This window comes from Spermophilus citellus (genome assembly GCF_964194105.1).
Source record: "Spermophilus citellus genome assembly, chromosome: 9".
NCBI classification, from domain to species: Eukaryota; Metazoa; Chordata; class Mammalia; order Rodentia; family Sciuridae; genus Spermophilus; species Spermophilus citellus.
In genome coordinates, this window is record NC_138191.1 from 126,246,070 (window position 1) to 126,263,643 (window position 17,574).

The window sequence follows — 17,574 nt, forward strand, 5'->3', positions numbered from 1 at the left end:
CCCCCCACACACACACCAAGCTCCTAATAGCCCAGATTTCCAGGTATCAATTAAAAAAAAAAAAACTGGTCATATAAAGAATCAAGAAAATCTTGCCGTGCATGGTGGTCGGTGCTTGTAATCCCAGGGGCTTGGGAGGCTGATGTAGGAGAATCTCAGGTTTAAGGCCAACCAGAGTAATTAAGGGAGATCCTGTATCAAAAAAAAAAAAAAAAAAAAAAGGGCTGCGGATGTGGTTCAGTGGTAGACCGGATCACGCGCTGGCAGCCACAGCCATGCCCCAGGTTGCGCAACGGGATTGAGGACGGTCCCAGCCCCAGGACAACAGTGGTGCCAGTGGCAGCCACACACTCCCGCCCCTCGCCCGCCGGCCCCGCCCCTCGCTCGCCGGCCCCGCCCCTAGTGGGCGGGACCCTGCTAGCTTCTTAAAGCAGCGTGCAGGTGTGGGTGCGTCGGGAGGCTGGTGTAGCCCTGGCTCCACGACCTTCAGTCTGAGTTGCCCTCCGCTACCGCAGTCATGTCCCGAACGCTGTCGAAAGCCCGGCCTGCCACCGTGTTAGGCGCCATGGAGATGGGGCGCCGCATGGACGTGCCCACCAGCGCTGAGACTGTGCGTGTCTTCCTGGAGCGCGGGCACACGGAGATAGACACTGCCTTCGTGTACGGTGACGGCCAGTCCGAGAGCATCCTAGGCGGCTTGGGGCTCGGGCTGGGCGGCAGCGACTGCAGAGGTAACAGTCACCCCTGACCTCGCCCTGCACTGCGCAGAGCTCTCCCTTCCCAGCTAGCTTCGTCCTCTAGGCACCGACCTCCCGAGCCTGTCCCACAACAAGCTCCTCAAGCACTTCTAGCCTCTAACAACTGGAGGTCCTTTTCCCTTACTCCTTTCTTCCTCTTTCCCTTCTGGGAAGGTGGCCCAGGACCCTTCCCACAGCGTTGCCCCAGCCTTGGTCTAGCCTGGATCCACTGGACCAGTTCTTTTGGGGGCCGGAGAACATTGAAATCTGGTACTATGCAGCCCCACCCATCTCGTCCCTCTCAAGGCCAGCCTCAGCAACTTAGCAAGAACCTGTCTCAAAAATTAAGTAACTTAGTGGTAATCAACCCTGGGTACAATCCTTAGTACCAGGAAAAAACCTGTCCTTATCCCTGGCATTCTGGAATGCTGCCTAGATCTGACTTTGAACCTGGCAGAGGACTTCCTTATTTGCTCAGGTCAGCCTTTCTCTGGGCCCTAGAGGAAGTTTCTAGTACTTGGCTGCAGGTGGCTATTGGGTTGCCAGTGCCTCCTGCTTCAGCAGGTGGCAGCCCTGGGAGTTCCTAAGAGGGCTGGTGCAACTAATGTCCTGAAAAATAAGAGAGAAGTCGACACTGGCTCACTCTAGGAGGCTCAGGTTTTAAAGGTGGCTGGGCAACCCTGAAGGGGCACCTCCCAGGAAGGAGCCATGGAAGAAATCTCCCACAGGGGAATGTTGACCTTAGAGAAAGGAAAGAGTTTTGCCAGGGAGGGAGTAAGAGGGGAAAGAGCTTCCAGGCAGTGGGCATGGGTATGCAAAGGTAATGAGATCTGGTGGTGCTGAGGGGGCTGGAGGAATCTATGAAAGTGTCAGGGGAAGAGGTGTGTATGAGGCAGGTCCGATGCTATTTCAAGTGCTTGCGCACAGTGAGGCTTAGTCAAGTTGGCTGTTGCTTTCTTTTTCTTGGTGTTTGTTTTGAGATGAGGTCTTCCTACTTCACCAAAACTGATCTCAAACTCCTGGGATCATGGGAATGATCCTCTAGTTTTTGAAGTGCTGGGACTATCAGTGTGTGCCACCCAACCAGGTGATTTGCTTTCTTCTTTTATTTCCCCTCCACATTTTTTACATTGGTGCATTATCGATGTACTTAATGATGGAATTTGTTGTTCCATATTTGATAATGCACGCAATGTCACAATGTGAAATTTCATGGTTGCTTTCTTTCTAATATCGCCCTTAGCTTCCTTCCACTCTGGCTTTTTCCTCTGTCCCCCTCCAATGGAGCCTTGCTCTTTGCTTCACAGTGTTAGACCAGGACGCAAGAAAAGACCACTGATTCCAATTAAAATCAAATTAAAGCAAGCTTATTATTTCGACTGGCCGGGCTTCCTCTCCCACCCAAAACCGCGGGAACAAGACAGCAGCCGCAGCTTTCCTGCAGCCCAGCTTTATAGCCCAGACAGTTACACAAAGGGGGGTTACAGATAACAGTACTCTGACGAGCATAACACAAAGGTTAGTTTACATTATTGCTGTCCCCGACATCAGAATTTATGAAGGTCATTAGAGCCTCAGAGAGGGTCGTTATCTGGCCAGGGAAGGCCAAGATTTGTGAGGTGTCACTAAAGTTTCAGAGAGGACTGCTATCTGGTCAGAGAGCCAGGCATGGGTGAGTTCAAGGCACGGGCAGGCATTCCAAGCTAGTTCAGAATTTGCAGGAATTTATAGTAAAGCCGAAATTAGCTTTGCATGGCCTTGTGGTGAGATGGCTCCAATTTTAAGAGAAAATCAGGCGGGGGTCTATCACACAGCATGATAGATCTGGAACAAAAGGAGATATGAGTATTTCAATGCCGCCCTCTTTCTAGAACCCCTGGATGCCTCTCAGTGAGAACTCTGATCTTTTATTTCTGATTTTTTTTTCCCTTTTCTTTCCCAACACCTACTTCCCAGGGTTTGCTGGGCCAAAGTCCCAGATCTCAGATCTAAAGTTAAGTTGACATGAAGGAGGGAAAATGTGGTGGGATGCTAAAGTTCCAAATGCATACTTCTTCTGGGCTGGGGTTGTGGCTCAGTGGTAGAGTGCTTGCCTAGCATGCGTGAGGCACTGGGTTCGATTCTCAGCACCACATATAAATAAATAAAATAAAGGACCACTGACAACTAAAAAAATATTTTAAAAAAATGCATACTTCTTTGAACTTGTTCTCTCCCGGGTCTCAAGGGCTCTGGGGACTGCCCTCTGACCTGCCCAAGTGACTTTCCAAACACGGAAAGCAAGAAGAGGACTCTCCTCTCACCCATCTGTCCAACTCACTCGGCTTCTCACAGGGGCAGGGAGAAAAGCGTGAACTCACCTGGAGGCCCCTGCTGGCCTGTGTTCTCGGGAGCAGTCTCCAGCTGATACTTGCCCTTTTTCTCCTGGGAGTTCCAGTTGTGCCCTCCCACTCTTCTCCCTGTCCCCACACCTGTGTTTCATCCATATTGCATTCAGGTCATCTTTCAAAACTATGACTTTGACCATGGAGTTCCCCACTCAAAGGCGTTCAGTCCCCTAAAGTCCCTGGATGCAGTTAGGGCTGGTTGGTGTCTGGTCTGTGGCCCCTTCTATTGCCCCATGTATGCAACCAGAGACTGGTGCCCTGAGCTGTAACTAGCAAGCATGGCTCCCACACAGGACGTCCTTGCCCTGGGCTCTTGCCTGTGTCCCCATGCTCTGGAGTGAGCCTCCCACTTTTCCTCAACTGGTGGCCTCTGACTTACCCTTGGAGATTCAAATTGTGGTTCTGGGAAAGCCTTCCTGAGTGCCTAGGTAGCTGCTCGCCTCTGCTCCAGGCTTCTCTAGTACCTTGTGAATATTCCTGTCTTCCTTTCTCCTGAGTGGCCCCTTAGACTCAGTCCTTGAGGGCAGGGAGCCCCTTCCTTTGCCAACCCCTGTGCCTTACATATGATCACATAGTGAGGCCATCAGCAGCTCAGATTTTCAGCCAAGTCTGATCAATCGTCAGGATTTCCCTACAAGATATCATTTTTGCTGGGTGCACGGCACACGCCTGTAATCCCAGAGACTCGGGAGGCTGAGGCAGGAGGATCACAAGTTCAAAGCCAGCCTCAGCAACAGTGAGGTGCTAAGCAACGCAGTGAGACCCTGTCTCTAAATAAAATACAAAATAGGGCTCGGGAAGTGGCTCAGGGACCAAGTGCCCCTGACCAAGTGCCCCTGAGATCAATCCTCCATTCGGGGTGTGGGGGGGAAACAAAACATCTTTTTCACTCCCATTTTACAGTTGAGAGGATTGAGACTCAGAGAGATTAAGGAATTTAGTCAAGGCCACAAAGATAATGGCAGAGCTGGGATATGAACCCAGATCTGTCTCTTAATTGTTATCCTGATGTTTGGTAAACCGGCTTGAGCTTCCATTTCTCTCCTCAAATAGTGAAAATTGCCACTAAGGCCATTCCATTGGGTGGAATGACACTAAAGCCTGACAGTCTCCGGACCCAGCTGGAGACATCACTGAAGCGGCTGCAGTGTCCCCGAGTGGACCTCTTCTACCTGCACATGCCAGACCACGGCACCCCTGTGGAGGAGACGCTGCGTGCCTGCCACCAGCTGCACCAGGAGGTGAGGGTGGCCCCAAACTCTGGGCAGTCACCTCTGCTCTGCTTCTCTTCTTGGCACTACCAGGAGAATGGAGGCACCTGGGCACCCAGAGCAGAGCGGGGGACCCACCCGCCACCCCAGTGCCCCCTTCCTGGTCTCCTGGTTCTGACTGTGTTCTCGCCCCCCCCCCCCCCCCCCGCCCAGGGCAAGTTCCTGGAGCTGGGCCTGTCCAACTATGCCGCCTGGGAGGTGGCTGAGATCTGTACCCTGTGCAAGAGCAACGGCTGGATCCTGCCGACCGTGTACCAGGTGAGACTCCCTGGTGTGCCAGGGCTGCAGAGGCCTCGGACTCCAGGGCTCTGCTGCTCCCAGGTTTCCCTGCCCCTCTGACTGGCCCCTGTGCCCTCTACCTATCAGCCACACCCCTGCTCAGAGCCTGTGGGAGGCTCCCAGGTGCCCTCAGGCTGAGCTCCCTGGGCATGAGCTTGCTTCGTGCTTCAGTGCGCACCTTGATCCCTTCCTTCCATGCCCTGCTCCCTGGGAGAGGTGCTCAGGTCTCAGTTAAGTGGCTCTTCCTCTGGGAGCCCCTCCTCACAGTCCCAGGAGCCTGACATCTCAGGCTCCGTCCTCCTCCCCCTCAGACAGCAAGTGTTTGGGCACTGCTTGGTGCCCAGCGCTTGTCACGGAACTTACTCGTGTAGTAAGAGGACGTCATCAGAGTTAATTTCCTGCGGGAATAAGTCCTCTCCACTGCTGTTTGTCAGCACAGGTCCTGATTGGCAGGGTCCTGGGACCATTAAGGTCTGAGCTGAGGGTTTTGTGGGTTACATCTGATGTCCCTTCCCTTGACACACCCACACTCTCCAACTGTCCCTTCTCCCTGCAGGGCATGTACAACGCCACCACCCGGCAGGTGGAAACAGAGCTCTTCCCCTGCCTCAGGCAATTTGGACTGAGATTCTATGCCTTCAACCCTTTGGCTGGTATGGGCTGCCCTGGGACAGGCCCTCTGGGGGGTAATGGGCATTCCTGCCCTGTTTGTACCTATTCCTGCCCAGATAGATGCCCAGCCCAGGCCCTGGGAAGTAGAGGGGGCTTTGACAGATGCTGGGCTGCACCCCTCATCCCTCCTGGGTCCCTCCTGCTCCCCAGTCCAGATCTGTGAGGGGTGTCAGCCCTGGGAGCGGCCTGGGCTGGGGTGTGATGCATGCTTCCACAGGGGGCCTGCTGACCGGCAAGTACAAGTACGCGGACAAGGATGGGAAACAGCCGCTGGGCCGCTTCTTCGGGAACAGCTGGGCTGAGATCTACAGGAATCGGTGAGCTGGGTGGACCGTCAGGATGGGACGTGGGTGGGTTCCCTTAGTTTGAGACAGTGATCCCTGAGGCTGCTTTCCCGGGGCAGCCTCTTCCCCTGCTGCTCAGAACTAGGTCTCTGGGTTCCCAGGGGCTTTACGGAGCCCCTTCTCCCCCTTTGCGGTCCTCATGGCCTCTGGGAAGGGACCTGGGGCTGGGATGTACATCCCTGCCTTCTTCCAGTCTGCACTGTTGTCTCTTCCCTGGGAAGAGCTCCTCCAGGGTCCACAGGAGGGGACAACTGTGGATGGACTTGGGGGAAATTGGGACTCGGTGCTGGCCCTGTCCCCTGGGGCACGCTGAGTCTTGTAAACTCTTGGCAGTAACACTGTCATCAGTGCCTCAAGTCAGTTGGTTGAACAGCTGTTGGGGCCAGCCACTTTTTCCCTTCCTTTTCTTTTTAAAAAATATTTTATTTCATTCATTTCTTCATTTGCACAAAAGATTGAACCCACAGTACTTAACCATTGAGCTATGCCCCCAACCTGTTTTATATATGTGGCTTTTATATATATAGTGGTGCTGGGGATTGAACCCAGGGCCTTGTGCATGCGAGACAAGGACTCTACCAACTGAGCTATATCTATACCCAGTCCCCATTTTATTTTTTTAAAAAAATATTAATTTTTTTAATTGTAGTTGGACACAATATATTTATTTTTTATGTGGGGCTGAGGATGAATCCATGGCCTCACTCGTGCTAGGTTGTGCCTATCTAGGTTGTGTTTATCTATCGCTGAGCCACAACACTAGGCACCGCTCCCCACACTTTTACTTTTTGAGACAGGGTCTCATTAAGTTGCTGAGAGTCTCTTTATTTATTTTTGGTACCAGGGATTGAACTCAGGGGCACTCGACCACTGAGCCACATCCCCAGCCCTTTTTCATTTTTGAGATAGGGTCTTAGAGTTGCTTAGCGCCTCACCATTGCTGAGGCTGACTTTGAACTCGTGATTCTCCTGTCTCGGCCTCCCGAACTGCTGGGATTACAGGTGTGCACCACGCCTGACTGCTGAGAGTCTCTTTAAATTGCTAAGGCTGGTCTCAATCCTTCTGACTCACTGAGATTATAGGCATGTGCCACTGGTACCATCTAGGGGTTCTGGGTTCTTTGTCTCTGTTCAGAAAAGAATTGAAGAACAGGACACACAGATAGGAAGCAAAGAAATAGGTTTATTTATTTTTTTTGTTTTAATCTTTATTTTATTTATTAATTTTTTTATGTGGTGCCGGGGATTGAACCCAGTGCCTCTCGTGTGCTAGGCAAGCACTCTACCACTAAGCCCCAACCCCAGCCCTGAAATAGGTTTATTGTAAAAGTGACAGCGATAGACTTCTCCAGAGAGAAGGGGCCCAGAGCTGGGAGTCTGGTGGGGGAGTTTTGACCTATGCTTTTTATGGTCTCTGGAATTTCCTCCTTTCCTTATCTCCTCCCCATCTACATGCTCCTCGCTGTCATCGATCGGTGCCCCCGTCCATGCAAGAAGTTGACCTTATCAGAAGACCCTCTTCTTGCCCCTTTATCCTGGTCCTGCCTGCGACCTCCTCACTTATCATCTTGCCCCGATTTCCTGTGCCCTTCTTTTTTTATTTTTAATTTTTTAGTTGTCAATGGATCTATTATTTTACTTATTTATGAGAATCAAACCCAGTACCTCACCCATGCTAGGCAGCACTGTACCACTGAGCCACACCCCCAGACCCCTATGCCCTTCTTCATCTCCCTTACCACCTGCAAATAGATCATACTGTACACAGAAATTAACCTTGGAGGGGCTGGGGATGTGGCTCAAGCGGTAGCGTGCTCGCCTGGCATATGTGCGGCCAGGGTTCGATCCTCAGCACCACATACAAACAAAGATGTTGTGTCCGCCGAGAACTAAAAAATAAATATTAAAAAATTCTCTCTCTCTCTTTTTTTAAAAAAATTAACCTTGGAGGCTTGACTTCTGCAAATTGAGAAATAGTTCTCCAGCAGTACAAGGGGACGTGTCAATTTAATGAATTAAAGAACAGCAACAAAGTGTATACCTCAGATCACAAAGTTAATGCTAGATATTTGCTTTTCTTTTTCCCCCAAGGGAGGGGAAGGCAGAGCAAGTCAAGCAGTGTGCAGGAGACCCCAGTGCTAGTTTTGTGAAATGGCCAAGGACGAAGAGGCAGAGCATCTGATATTTGTGCTCACTTTGGGTACTTTGCTGATTTAAAGGCTTATCTGCACACCGCCACCCTCCCCCACCCCCCCACCCCCGTTTCAGGTCCTTCCTGCTGTGTTTAGGAACCATGGCCCTGGTCTGTGCTTCTCAAGTTCCTTTTTGCTTGTGCCAGGGAGCAGGCCTCAGCTGTGGAGAATCAGGGCCTGATGGTCTTCTCTGGTGCACCCTCTCCTGTCCACAAGGCATGATCAGTTTGTCACCTCTTGTAGTCACTATATGGGACTGGCAGGGAGTGTTTCCCTCCTTCACTGAGCAGATAATTGAGGGCCGGGAAGGGAGGTGGCTTAGTCAAGGCCACAGAAGCTGGACCTGGGCCCAGAACTTGTCATGGGTCCTTCCTGTGACCCAGGGCACACAGGTGTGGTGCTATAGGTACTTGAGCATCCCACTTTTGGGAGCTGTGTTACCGCCTGCTGGGCATGTTAAATGCCAGGATTCTTGCCCAGTGCATCCCCGGACTCAAAACAGGGCACCTGGAAATCTGCAAGCATTCTGAGGTTCAAAATTTAACACTTCTACTTGAGGATGCTGGTCTCAGTGTGTCTAGGACTGGGCCACCCTGGAATGATCCCAAGGTACTGACCCCTGTTCCACCCTCCCCACCTGCTCAGCTTCTGGAAGGAGGACCACTTCAAGGCCATTGCCCTGATGGAGAAGGCCCTGCAGGCCACCTATGGCACCAGCGCCCCCAGCATGACCTCGGCCACCCTGAGATGGATGTACCACCACTCACAGCTGCAGGTAACCAGCTGTCCCCGGGGCACAGCTTCTGCTTTTATATTAGGGGTGGGGGTGAAATAGGGAAGAGGGGAGGGGGCCTATACAATTATTCGGCTATTTCTGTGATTACTCTTTTTCTTCCTCTGAAATGGCTCAGTTCTTTTGGGTGGCCTTCCTGTTGTTCTAGAGCAGTTACTGAAGTGCCAGCTTACCATATTGGCTCAGAGATGCTATTTCATTTGCCTCAGTTCCCACAGCTTCATGTAGGGAGTAAGTATGGATTTGACTCTGAAGTCTGCATTTATGTTTTTAGTTTTGTGATTTTTTTCTTGGTCCTGGGGATTGAACCCAGGGTTCTCTACTACTGAGCTATATCCTGAGCACCCCCCCCTTTTTTTTTTTAACTTTTTGAGACAGGTCTTGTTAAGTTGTTGAGGCTGGGGCTTTCCCTGACTTGGCCTCCCCAGTGGTAGGATTACAGGCTACCATACCCAGTTCCATTATTTTAACCATTAGCAATTATTGCCTCTCTGCCTGCCCATCCTGGATAGACCCCAGCTCTACACCTGTGGCTGGGGGACCTCCCTCTCTCCCTGCTGCCCCAGTCTTCCTGACTGGTTTCTCCAGGGTGGGCATTCTAGGGAAATGGCTCGCCTTTAGCGAGCTTCTGTTAAGCCCCAGACCTGGGGCTGGGGATATGGCTCAAGTGGTAGCGCGCTCGCCTATCATGCGTGAGGCACTGGGTTCTATTCTCATCACCACATAAAAATAAAGATATTATGTCCACCTAAAACTAAAAAATAAATATTAAAAAAAAAAGAACCAGACCTGGAGCAAAGTACTTCGTGAAATAGGTAATTGCTACAGGCACCCTCCAAAGTAAAGGCAGTTGGAAATGGAAAGTGACCAGCCCTACCCCGATGCTGAGGCTCTCTACTGATGAGACATGGAGGGATGGCTCTATGAGCCACATGGCTGTGACTATTTGGGGGCAACAGAAATTCTTGCCAGAATAATAAAAGACTTAAATAACGGATCCCAAATCTTGGCAGGGGCAGGGCAGGGAGGGACATATGATTGGAGCCACTGGACAGAGAAGCATGCTGAAGTCTGGCCTTCTCCCCTTATAGGGCGCCCATGGGGACGCGGTCATCCTGGGCATGACCAGCCTGGAGCAGCTGGAGCAGAACTTGGCTGCAGCTGAAGAAGGGCCCCTGGAGCCAGCTGTTGTAGATGCCTTTGATCAAGCCTGGCACCTGGTTGCTCACGAGTGTCCCAAATACTTCCGCTAGGCCTGAACCCGACTTTGGGTGGAGCACTGCCTGTCTCTTTTTGCTACCCTGGCCAGTTTTAGCCTTTAGTTGATTTGGCCCTTCTCTCCCTCCTCACCACAGTTCGCAGATCATTTTTCTTCTGTTTTCTCACAATACTCCCAGATGCCTTCACCATGCGGGGCCACCTGAGCTCAGCCCCAGCATCTCCTGTTGAATAAAGTTGGCACTTGGCCTGGCTGAAGCCTAGGCCTGAGGTGAACCTGGTGAATATTTCCTCTGCTGCCAAAGGCTGCTTTCTGCTGTTCTGGGGGAGGAGGAGCAGGAGTTGAAGTCTTCAAGCAGCAGGGTCTCCCAGCCCCCACCTCTTGAATCTAGCTTGCCCTCTCAACAGCGGGGCTGCGAGTGGCCTCACTCTTCCGTGCCTGATGGATAGAAGGCTACGCATGATGCTGATAGGAAAAGCAGCGGCCTTCCTCCCCCTCGCGCCCTATCAACAGGGAGGTTTTCACCCAGCAAAGGAACAGACCATTCAGCAGCAGTGGACACCAGTGGGGTGCTCTATCCAACCTGATCCCCAAATTACCTTCTTGGGAACAGTATCAGATCTCAGTCCCACAGATTAGGGGTGCAGTCGCCAAGACTGCCCCCCAATGCTTCAGATGACATTGCAAATTCCATGTTGCTTTACCTGTGCTTCTGACCCCCTGGCTACAACCAGGGTTCCTCAGGTTAATCTGCTTAAGCAACTCACAGAACTCACTGCTTATGGTTCTTTGTTTACAGTTTTATTATGAAAGATATTACAAAAGAAACAGGTTAAGAGATGTGTAGGGTGAGGAACGTGGGGGTGGGCAATGTAGTTTCCAGCCCTCTCTGGGTGTGCTGTCCTCTGCTCTCTGGGGAACTGCCGGGTCCACATACCCAGATGCTCTCTGAATGTAAGTCTTTTTTTTAAGTACTAGGGAGTGAACTCTGGGGTACTCCACCAAGTTACCTCCTCAGTTCTTTTTAGTTTTATATCTTGAGATGGAGTCTTGCTAAATTGAGGCCAGGTTGGCCTCAATCTTGCAATTCTTCTGCCTCAGCCTTTGTGAGCTGGGATTACAGGTGTGTGGACACTGCACCTGGGTTTTTGGTGGTACTCGTACTGACCCTATGCTGGGCAAACACTTCACACTGAATTACATCCCCAGCCCTTTATTAACGATTTTTCAAATAGGGTCTCACTAAGTGCCCAGGATGGTTTCAAATCTACCTGTCCTGCTTTAGACTCCTGAGAAGCTGGAATCGATGGGGTACCACCACATCAAGCCCCCTGTGTTTCTGCGGAGGCTTCCTTGCACAGGCACGCTTACCAACAGACTGGGTGGGGAATCCCAGCACGGCTGTCTGTTCAGCTCTGTCTTGGCCTCTTGGTGCAGCTTTCCTCCCTTGAGGGTATGGGGCAGGATCCCTCTGGAATGGGGGTCTTAAGACCTACTATTCCAACAGGTAGGTCAGAGAATTTATTTCTTGGTGATGCTGGGAACTGATTCTAAGACCTCAAGTATGCTGTGCTAGACAAGCACCTACCAGTGACCCACATGCTCAGGCCCCACAGAATACCTTTATGGCCAGGTAAAGGCAGAGGAAAATTAAAGGGAATTAGACGCCATGAAGAGTAGACATAAACCAAAGAATAGATGTTGCCTGAAACAGCAGCTCTCTCATCTGATGCTTTCACTGAATACTTGTATATGAAGCGATATGGACAAAGACCTACCACGGTAGCCAACCAGAGCAGAACCTCAGGAGTGCTGCAAGACGCCGAACGCTCGCTCTCACCCCCAGCAGAGGCTTCACTCTCATCCTAGAGCCCTGGCTTCTTGGCAGCCACCAGCAGGCCCTGGTTTAGGGAGCGTGTAAGCAGGGCTACAAAGGGCCACTAGGGGCCTGGGCCTGGTTTTCTTCAGCAAGTCTATTCCAAGCAAAGGGCATCAAGGCTGGAAAGGAGGACATAGCCTAGTTCTAGGGTCTGCTCTTGGCTGTCCCCAGAACTGCAAAGCTGCACTGCCACTGTGGCCCCACAGGAGCCAAAGCTGTACTGGCCATCTAGGTCACCAGACTGGATGGTACTGGACCCAAACAGAGCACATACCCAAAGGCCTTTTTTCTAAGAAAAGTCTCCTGCTATCTACAGGGTGGCACCCCATAGACCAAGTTTTATTCTTTATGGAACAGTCAGTTCCCGTCACCCACACTTGGCTTCATCAACAGCAAAAATAAATAACTGCTTCCTCCAGAAGGGCAGTAGCAATTCTGCATGGTGTGATGGAGACTCAGAACGTGCTAGAAGGTCTTCGGTCCTGAGTCCCCAAGTCAGTCATCTTCGTCGTCCTCTGATTCCTCTGAGGATTCAGATGCGCTTTCTGGCAAGTCATCTCCCATCTGCTGGAATCTTCCAGACTGTGCATCCCACATGTATTTGACGGTCACCTTGAATTCAGCCATCTCATACCCAAAAAGCTTCTGCAAAGGGAAGTAAGAGTGGAGAAGAGTATGACCCCAGGCACTTGCAGCGGGTGACAGATGGCATCCCTCCTACCAGAGCCCTTGTGTCCCAGACTCACCAGGACGCGGGCCTGCTCCGGGGTCAGCACATCACCTTCCTTGCACACCTCGTAGTCAGACAGCAGGGTCACCACGCCTGCAGGAGGGTGGCCATGTTACTCCTGCACAGAGGCCTGCATGGCACTTTCTGCCACTGCAGCAGGAGCTAAGCATGTGGTGAGAGCTCATCGTCCCCATGGCTCATACTCAGTGGCTGCCTCCTCAAAGTTCCTTAAGTGCTGTACTCTGGTTTTAACTCACTGTCCACTCTAACTAGGAGAGGGGCACTCGACTCCATTTTCACATGAGAAAACAGAGGCTTGCCCGGCCAGGAAGGGGAGAGCCTGTGTGCGCGTGCTCCTGGGCTCTGGGCCGTGGCCTTTCAGCTCTAGGGACTGTCCGTACCTCTCTTGAGGGCAGTGGGCAGGCCCAGCTGCCTCAGCTGTGGCTCCATGGAGTGAGGGAACTGCTCCAGGGGCCCTGGATCCAGGCTCACAGTGAAAGTTGCTTTGTTGCCAGCTCGGGCAAAGTCCATTTCTGTGTATTTTGTGAACCACCTTGGGGAAAAGAGAAGTAAGAGGTGGGGGGAGGTTCCAGACTGGGCCACCAGCCAGCTGAGGTCAGGTCCTCCCAGCTAGTGTGCTGGGGCCCTGTAGCCAGGCTGGTCACCATGCTGGAGAGAACAAAGATGCCTCTGGTCACAGGCCCCCGGTCTCAGTAAGAGGCTTCCAGAAGCCAGCTCCGACTTGATGCCCCTGGGATCCTCCTACCTTCCCTCCCTCTGTTCCTCACCAGCACTTACTCATTCACCTCCTCCTTTGTGCGGTTGGTAAAAAGAAGACCAACTTCACCCCTCAACTTCTTGCTGACCTGCAAACCAAAAGTGAGCCCTGATTCTCTACTGGGGGTGGTCTTGTCCCCCAGGGGACACCTGATAATGTTTGAAGACACAGACACACACACACACCCACACCCCTCCTCACGTCTCAAGGTGAAGGGAGAACCCAAAGCTGTAAGACATGCCAGGTGTGTCGATGGGCTGGCCACGTGGCTGGAGGAGGTGGGTGTGGCACGTGGGAGCAGCTGGAGAGAAGGCAGCTTAGCCTCAGCCCCTCCCTGTGAGGGTCAGTGATTTACCTGGTGCAGGTTGTCTTTGTATTCATCAGACGGGCTTCGGCCCAAGGCCACCATCATCACCTTGTTTTTGCCAAAGAACATCCTACCAAGAAAAAGAGGGGGCTGTGAAGAAAGGCCCTGCCTCTCCATTAAATTCTCTAATTCACAGGAGCCCAGGCCCAAGTACGCCAGGAGGCATGGCTAGAGGCGCCTAGGTCTCCACACGGCCCATCATGCTGCTGCCAGCCCAGGGTTCCTTCATTGTCTTCCTACACAGGAACCAACACTGGCGACATCCTTCCACAGGCCCACCCTGAGCGCCACGGAACGATCCCTCCTCATCTGGATATGGGCAGAGGCACATCTAGCAGTCTCCACCAGCGCTGGTACAGCACGACCAACCCCACAGCTGTTTTTTTTTTTTTTTTAATTTTTTAAAAAATTGTTGATGGACCTTTTTTTATTTTTATGTGGTGCTGAGAATCTAACCCAGTGCATCATACATACTAGGCAGGTGCTCTACCACTGAGCCACCACCCCAGCCCCTTATAGCTGGTTCTTGAGCATTGTGGCACCTTTGCCACTCCAAGGAGTCCACTTCCCTCTGCCCACTCACCGGCTGTGTTTCCAGGCATTCCTGATGTCCTTCAGCTTGCTGTTCCTCATGTTGGCCACAGAGAAAATGAAGAGGTACTTGTATGTGTCCACACATTTCCGAAGCTGTGGGACAATTCATGAGGCTCTGGAGTTCAAGGGGCAGCATGGGTAGGGCAACTGTAGCCTCAGATGGGAGAGAACCTGCTCTAGCCTTTTTTTTGGATTGAACCCCGGGGGGCTTAACCACTGAACAACACCCCCAGCCCCTTTTTATATTTTATTTAAGCTTTGTTACCTTTTGGGGAGGCAGCTTATCTATACTGCTCTACCTATGATGCAAGCCAAAGCCACCAGGAGGTGGAATTCCATTCTCATTCTCTCTCTCTCTTTGGTACTGGGGATTGAATCAGGGGTACTCCTAACCACTGAGTCACATCTCCAGCCCTTTTTATATTTTATTTTTGAGATAGAGTCTTGTTAAGTTTCTTATGGCCTCACTAAATTGCTGAGGCTGGCTTTGAACTCACAATCCTCCTGCCTCAGCCTCCTAAACTGCTGGGATTACAGGTGTGTGCTACCATGCCCAGCAAAGTATTCCACATTTCTTTTGGTACCAGGGATTGAACTCGGGGGCACTTGATCACTGAGTCACATTCCCAGTCCTATTGGGTATTTTATTTAGAGACAAAGTCTCACTGAGTTGCTTAAAACACCTTGGTTTTACTGGGGCTGGCTTTGAACTTCTGATCCTCAAACTTCAGTCTCCCAAGGTGCTGGGATTACAAATGTGAACCACCTTGCCAGGCATAGAATTCCATTCTTAAGGAATGAAATCTCTGTTTAGCAGGAGACTGAGTGCTCTCAACCTACTGTAGCCCAGGACTGGCAGGTCAGAAGTAGTGCAGATAGGTGGGTGCAGTCATCTGTACCTGGTAACTAGCTAGTCTTTTGACTTTGGGTAGGCAAACAAACCTGGTGAAGCTTCAGTTACCCCAACAACAAAACAGCAATAACATAATTTAGTATTTGTATTACAGGAGTGCTAGGAGGGAAAGATTTATGCTGAGACAGCACAGTGCTAGGCACAAAGGAGGGGCTCAAGCAAAGCTGGAGATCCCCATGATGGGAGTTTTTATTGGTATTACTGCTGCTAAAGGAAAAAGGGATCAATCAGCAGTTTTATTTTCCTTAAAAAACAAAACAAAACAAAACAAAAAACCACCTCCCTACAGTAAGCTCCCCTAGCAAACAGTCCTATCCCTACCTTTATAAACCAAACACAAACACTAAAAGAAAAAAAAGAACGACCTCTTACCTCTTCTATCAAGTTCTGTTTCAGTTCCAACCCTTTCTTGGTGGTTTTGGTTAAGGAAACTAATAAATACAAAGAAGAAAAAAGAATGATAAGAGATGAGTCTGGATGTCTTGGAGACTTATTTTCTAGCATGCAAGGCCATTCCCAGGCTCTGTGGAGTGACCACTCTCTAGCGTTCCTGGGCCTGGTGATTCCTAGGCACATCTCCTGTAAGTTATAGAAACTAACCACAGCAGTAGGGGCCCAGGCTTGTTCTTGCTGTTGGAGTGCCCCTCCTCTCCTGCTGGTTGAGGTAGATTCCTTTCTGCTCTTGGCCATGGTGCACAGAGGCCATCAATGGTTGGCCTCAGAATGCTAAATCTGGGGACTGTATATCTCCTATTGCATACATGCACTTAGAATGTAGCATTGCCTTTTAAGGAAGGAACAAGTACCTCCACTGTATAAATAACTGGGGCTCAATTTGCTCCCTGTCCAGAAGAATTTGGGTTTGGCCAGATCTGAACAGGGATCACCCCACAGAATCAAATTATACCACAAACACCAAAAGCACCATTTGCAAAGCCTTGAGTGCTCCTGACAAGCGGCCTGGTCCCCTCTATTCATCCTGCCTGGTGTGCCCAGTCCTTAAAAGGCGCACAGAGTAAAAGGCACTCAATACCAGTCACTGGCAAGTGCAGCAAAGGAGGGCAAATGAAATACAACTGGCCACGTCCGAACACCTCCACTGCTGTGACTTTGGTCCAACGCAGCATTACTGCCGGCCTTGCTGCTTTCATCCTTGCCCTCTGACCCCATCTTCCAGTGCTATTCTCAACAAGGCAACTAGAGTAATCCTTTAAAAGCCAAGTTAAACCATGCTATTCCTCCCCTCAAGCTCCAGGATGTCCACCCATTTCACCTGCTTGTGAAAGCCAATTCCTTATAAAGGTCTATGAAGCCCTTCCCCAACTCTATTTTGCCCACTCTGCTCCAGCCACACTGGCCTATTGTCCCACAACGTGTCAACCATGCACCCACTTTAAGCCCTTTGCACTTCCTGCTCCCTTCACTTGGAATACACTTCTCCCAGATATCTCCACTGGTTGCTTGCTTCCTTTCCTCAGACTTCTGCTCATTTGTCACCTCATCACTTTCCTGAGGGCATTATACAAAATAATGTCACCTCTGCCTTCTCTTTACCCTACTCTTACTCATCACCACCTGACAAACACTCAATTGGGGGGTGGGGGATATATTTATTTCCCGACTAGGCCCTTCCTGTAACTGCTGTATTTTCCCACACCTACAGTGCCAGGCCCCTATACATTTGTTTGAACGTGCCAGAGGTCCGCGGCGAGGCGCACCGCAGCGTAGTAAAGGTGGTCGGGAATGCTCTCAGAAGGTGCCCGTAAACTGACAACCAAGAAGAGACAGCCCCATGAAAAAAGAAGCACAAGTATACCAAGAAGAGACTGCAAAGCGCCAGACGTGGCAAAAAGCCTGTGCTGAAAGGGAAAGGAAACTGGTGTGGCAGGGGCCCAGAGAACGAAGGGACACGGGAAGGGGCTGAGGGGGGAAACGTGGGCCAAATCGACCTCCGGCACAGTCCAGGTGTTTGGGATCTGCCTTTTCGCCCAGGAGAGCTGCGAGAACACTGGAGGCCATGCAAAGTCTCCGAACCCTGGACCCGTCCAGGCTCCAGCTCCCTCCCGTGACTCCGCCGCCCCAATCCTCCACCCGCGGATGCTCCAGCGTCCCTCTTCGTGTCCCCGCCCTCCAGAGCCTCCCCCCAGATCCCGATGCCCCCTTCGCCCACCTTTCTTGTCACGCTTGGATTTTGGCATCTCGCTGAAGCCACGTGCGGCACTCGGCTATGTGGGCCAACAGGACGCGGGGCGGGGGCCTCTGAGACGGCCCTCGGGGGCGGCCCTCGCGTGTGCCTGACCCAATCGGCTCTGCGACTCGCTTCTTCCTCCGGCGCTTGCAGAGCGACTTCCCGGAAGTCCCGGAGGCCTCCTAGTCCCGAGCACACTCCAGGGCTTCGCGTGCTACCCCAACTCTATGA

The 17,574-nt window shown here is 51.5% G+C and overlaps 2 protein-coding genes across 3 annotated transcripts; one reads left to right on the forward strand and one right to left on the reverse strand.

Annotated features, from left to right (window-relative positions):
• The first annotated feature begins 413 nt into the window (after positions 1 to 413).
• AKR7A3 (aldo-keto reductase family 7 member A3) lies at positions 414 to 10,134 on the forward strand. Its single transcript, XM_081308535.1, has 7 exons — positions 414 to 731; positions 4,178 to 4,365; positions 4,549 to 4,653; positions 5,231 to 5,327; positions 5,564 to 5,663; positions 8,528 to 8,657; positions 9,767 to 10,134. The coding sequence occupies exons 1-7, from the start codon at positions 518 to 520 to the stop codon at positions 9,926 to 9,928; spliced, it is 996 nt and encodes a 331-aa protein (XP_081164661.1). The 5' UTR covers positions 414 to 517; the 3' UTR covers positions 9,929 to 10,134.
• A 545-nt stretch (positions 10,135 to 10,679) lies between these two features.
• Positions 10,680 to 17,483, reverse strand: MRTO4 (MRT4 homolog, ribosome maturation factor). Of its 2 annotated transcripts, none has more exons than XM_081306798.1 (9): positions 17,326 to 17,483; positions 15,528 to 15,586; positions 14,232 to 14,335; positions 13,637 to 13,718; positions 13,302 to 13,369; positions 12,905 to 13,056; positions 12,520 to 12,596; positions 11,843 to 12,418; positions 10,680 to 11,767 (listed from the first exon to the last, which is right to left on the reverse strand). In XM_081306798.1, the coding sequence occupies exons 1-8, from the start codon at positions 17,351 to 17,353 to the stop codon at positions 12,269 to 12,271; spliced, it is 720 nt and encodes a 239-aa protein (XP_081162924.1). In that variant the 5' UTR covers positions 17,354 to 17,483; the 3' UTR covers positions 10,680 to 11,767; positions 11,843 to 12,268. The 2 variants fall into 2 exon arrangements, with proteins under 2 accessions (XP_081162924.1, XP_081162925.1); XM_081306799.1 differs by having other exon boundaries at positions 14,232 to 14,357; positions 17,326 to 17,416.
• Between the last annotated feature and the right edge of the window lie 91 nt (positions 17,484 to 17,574).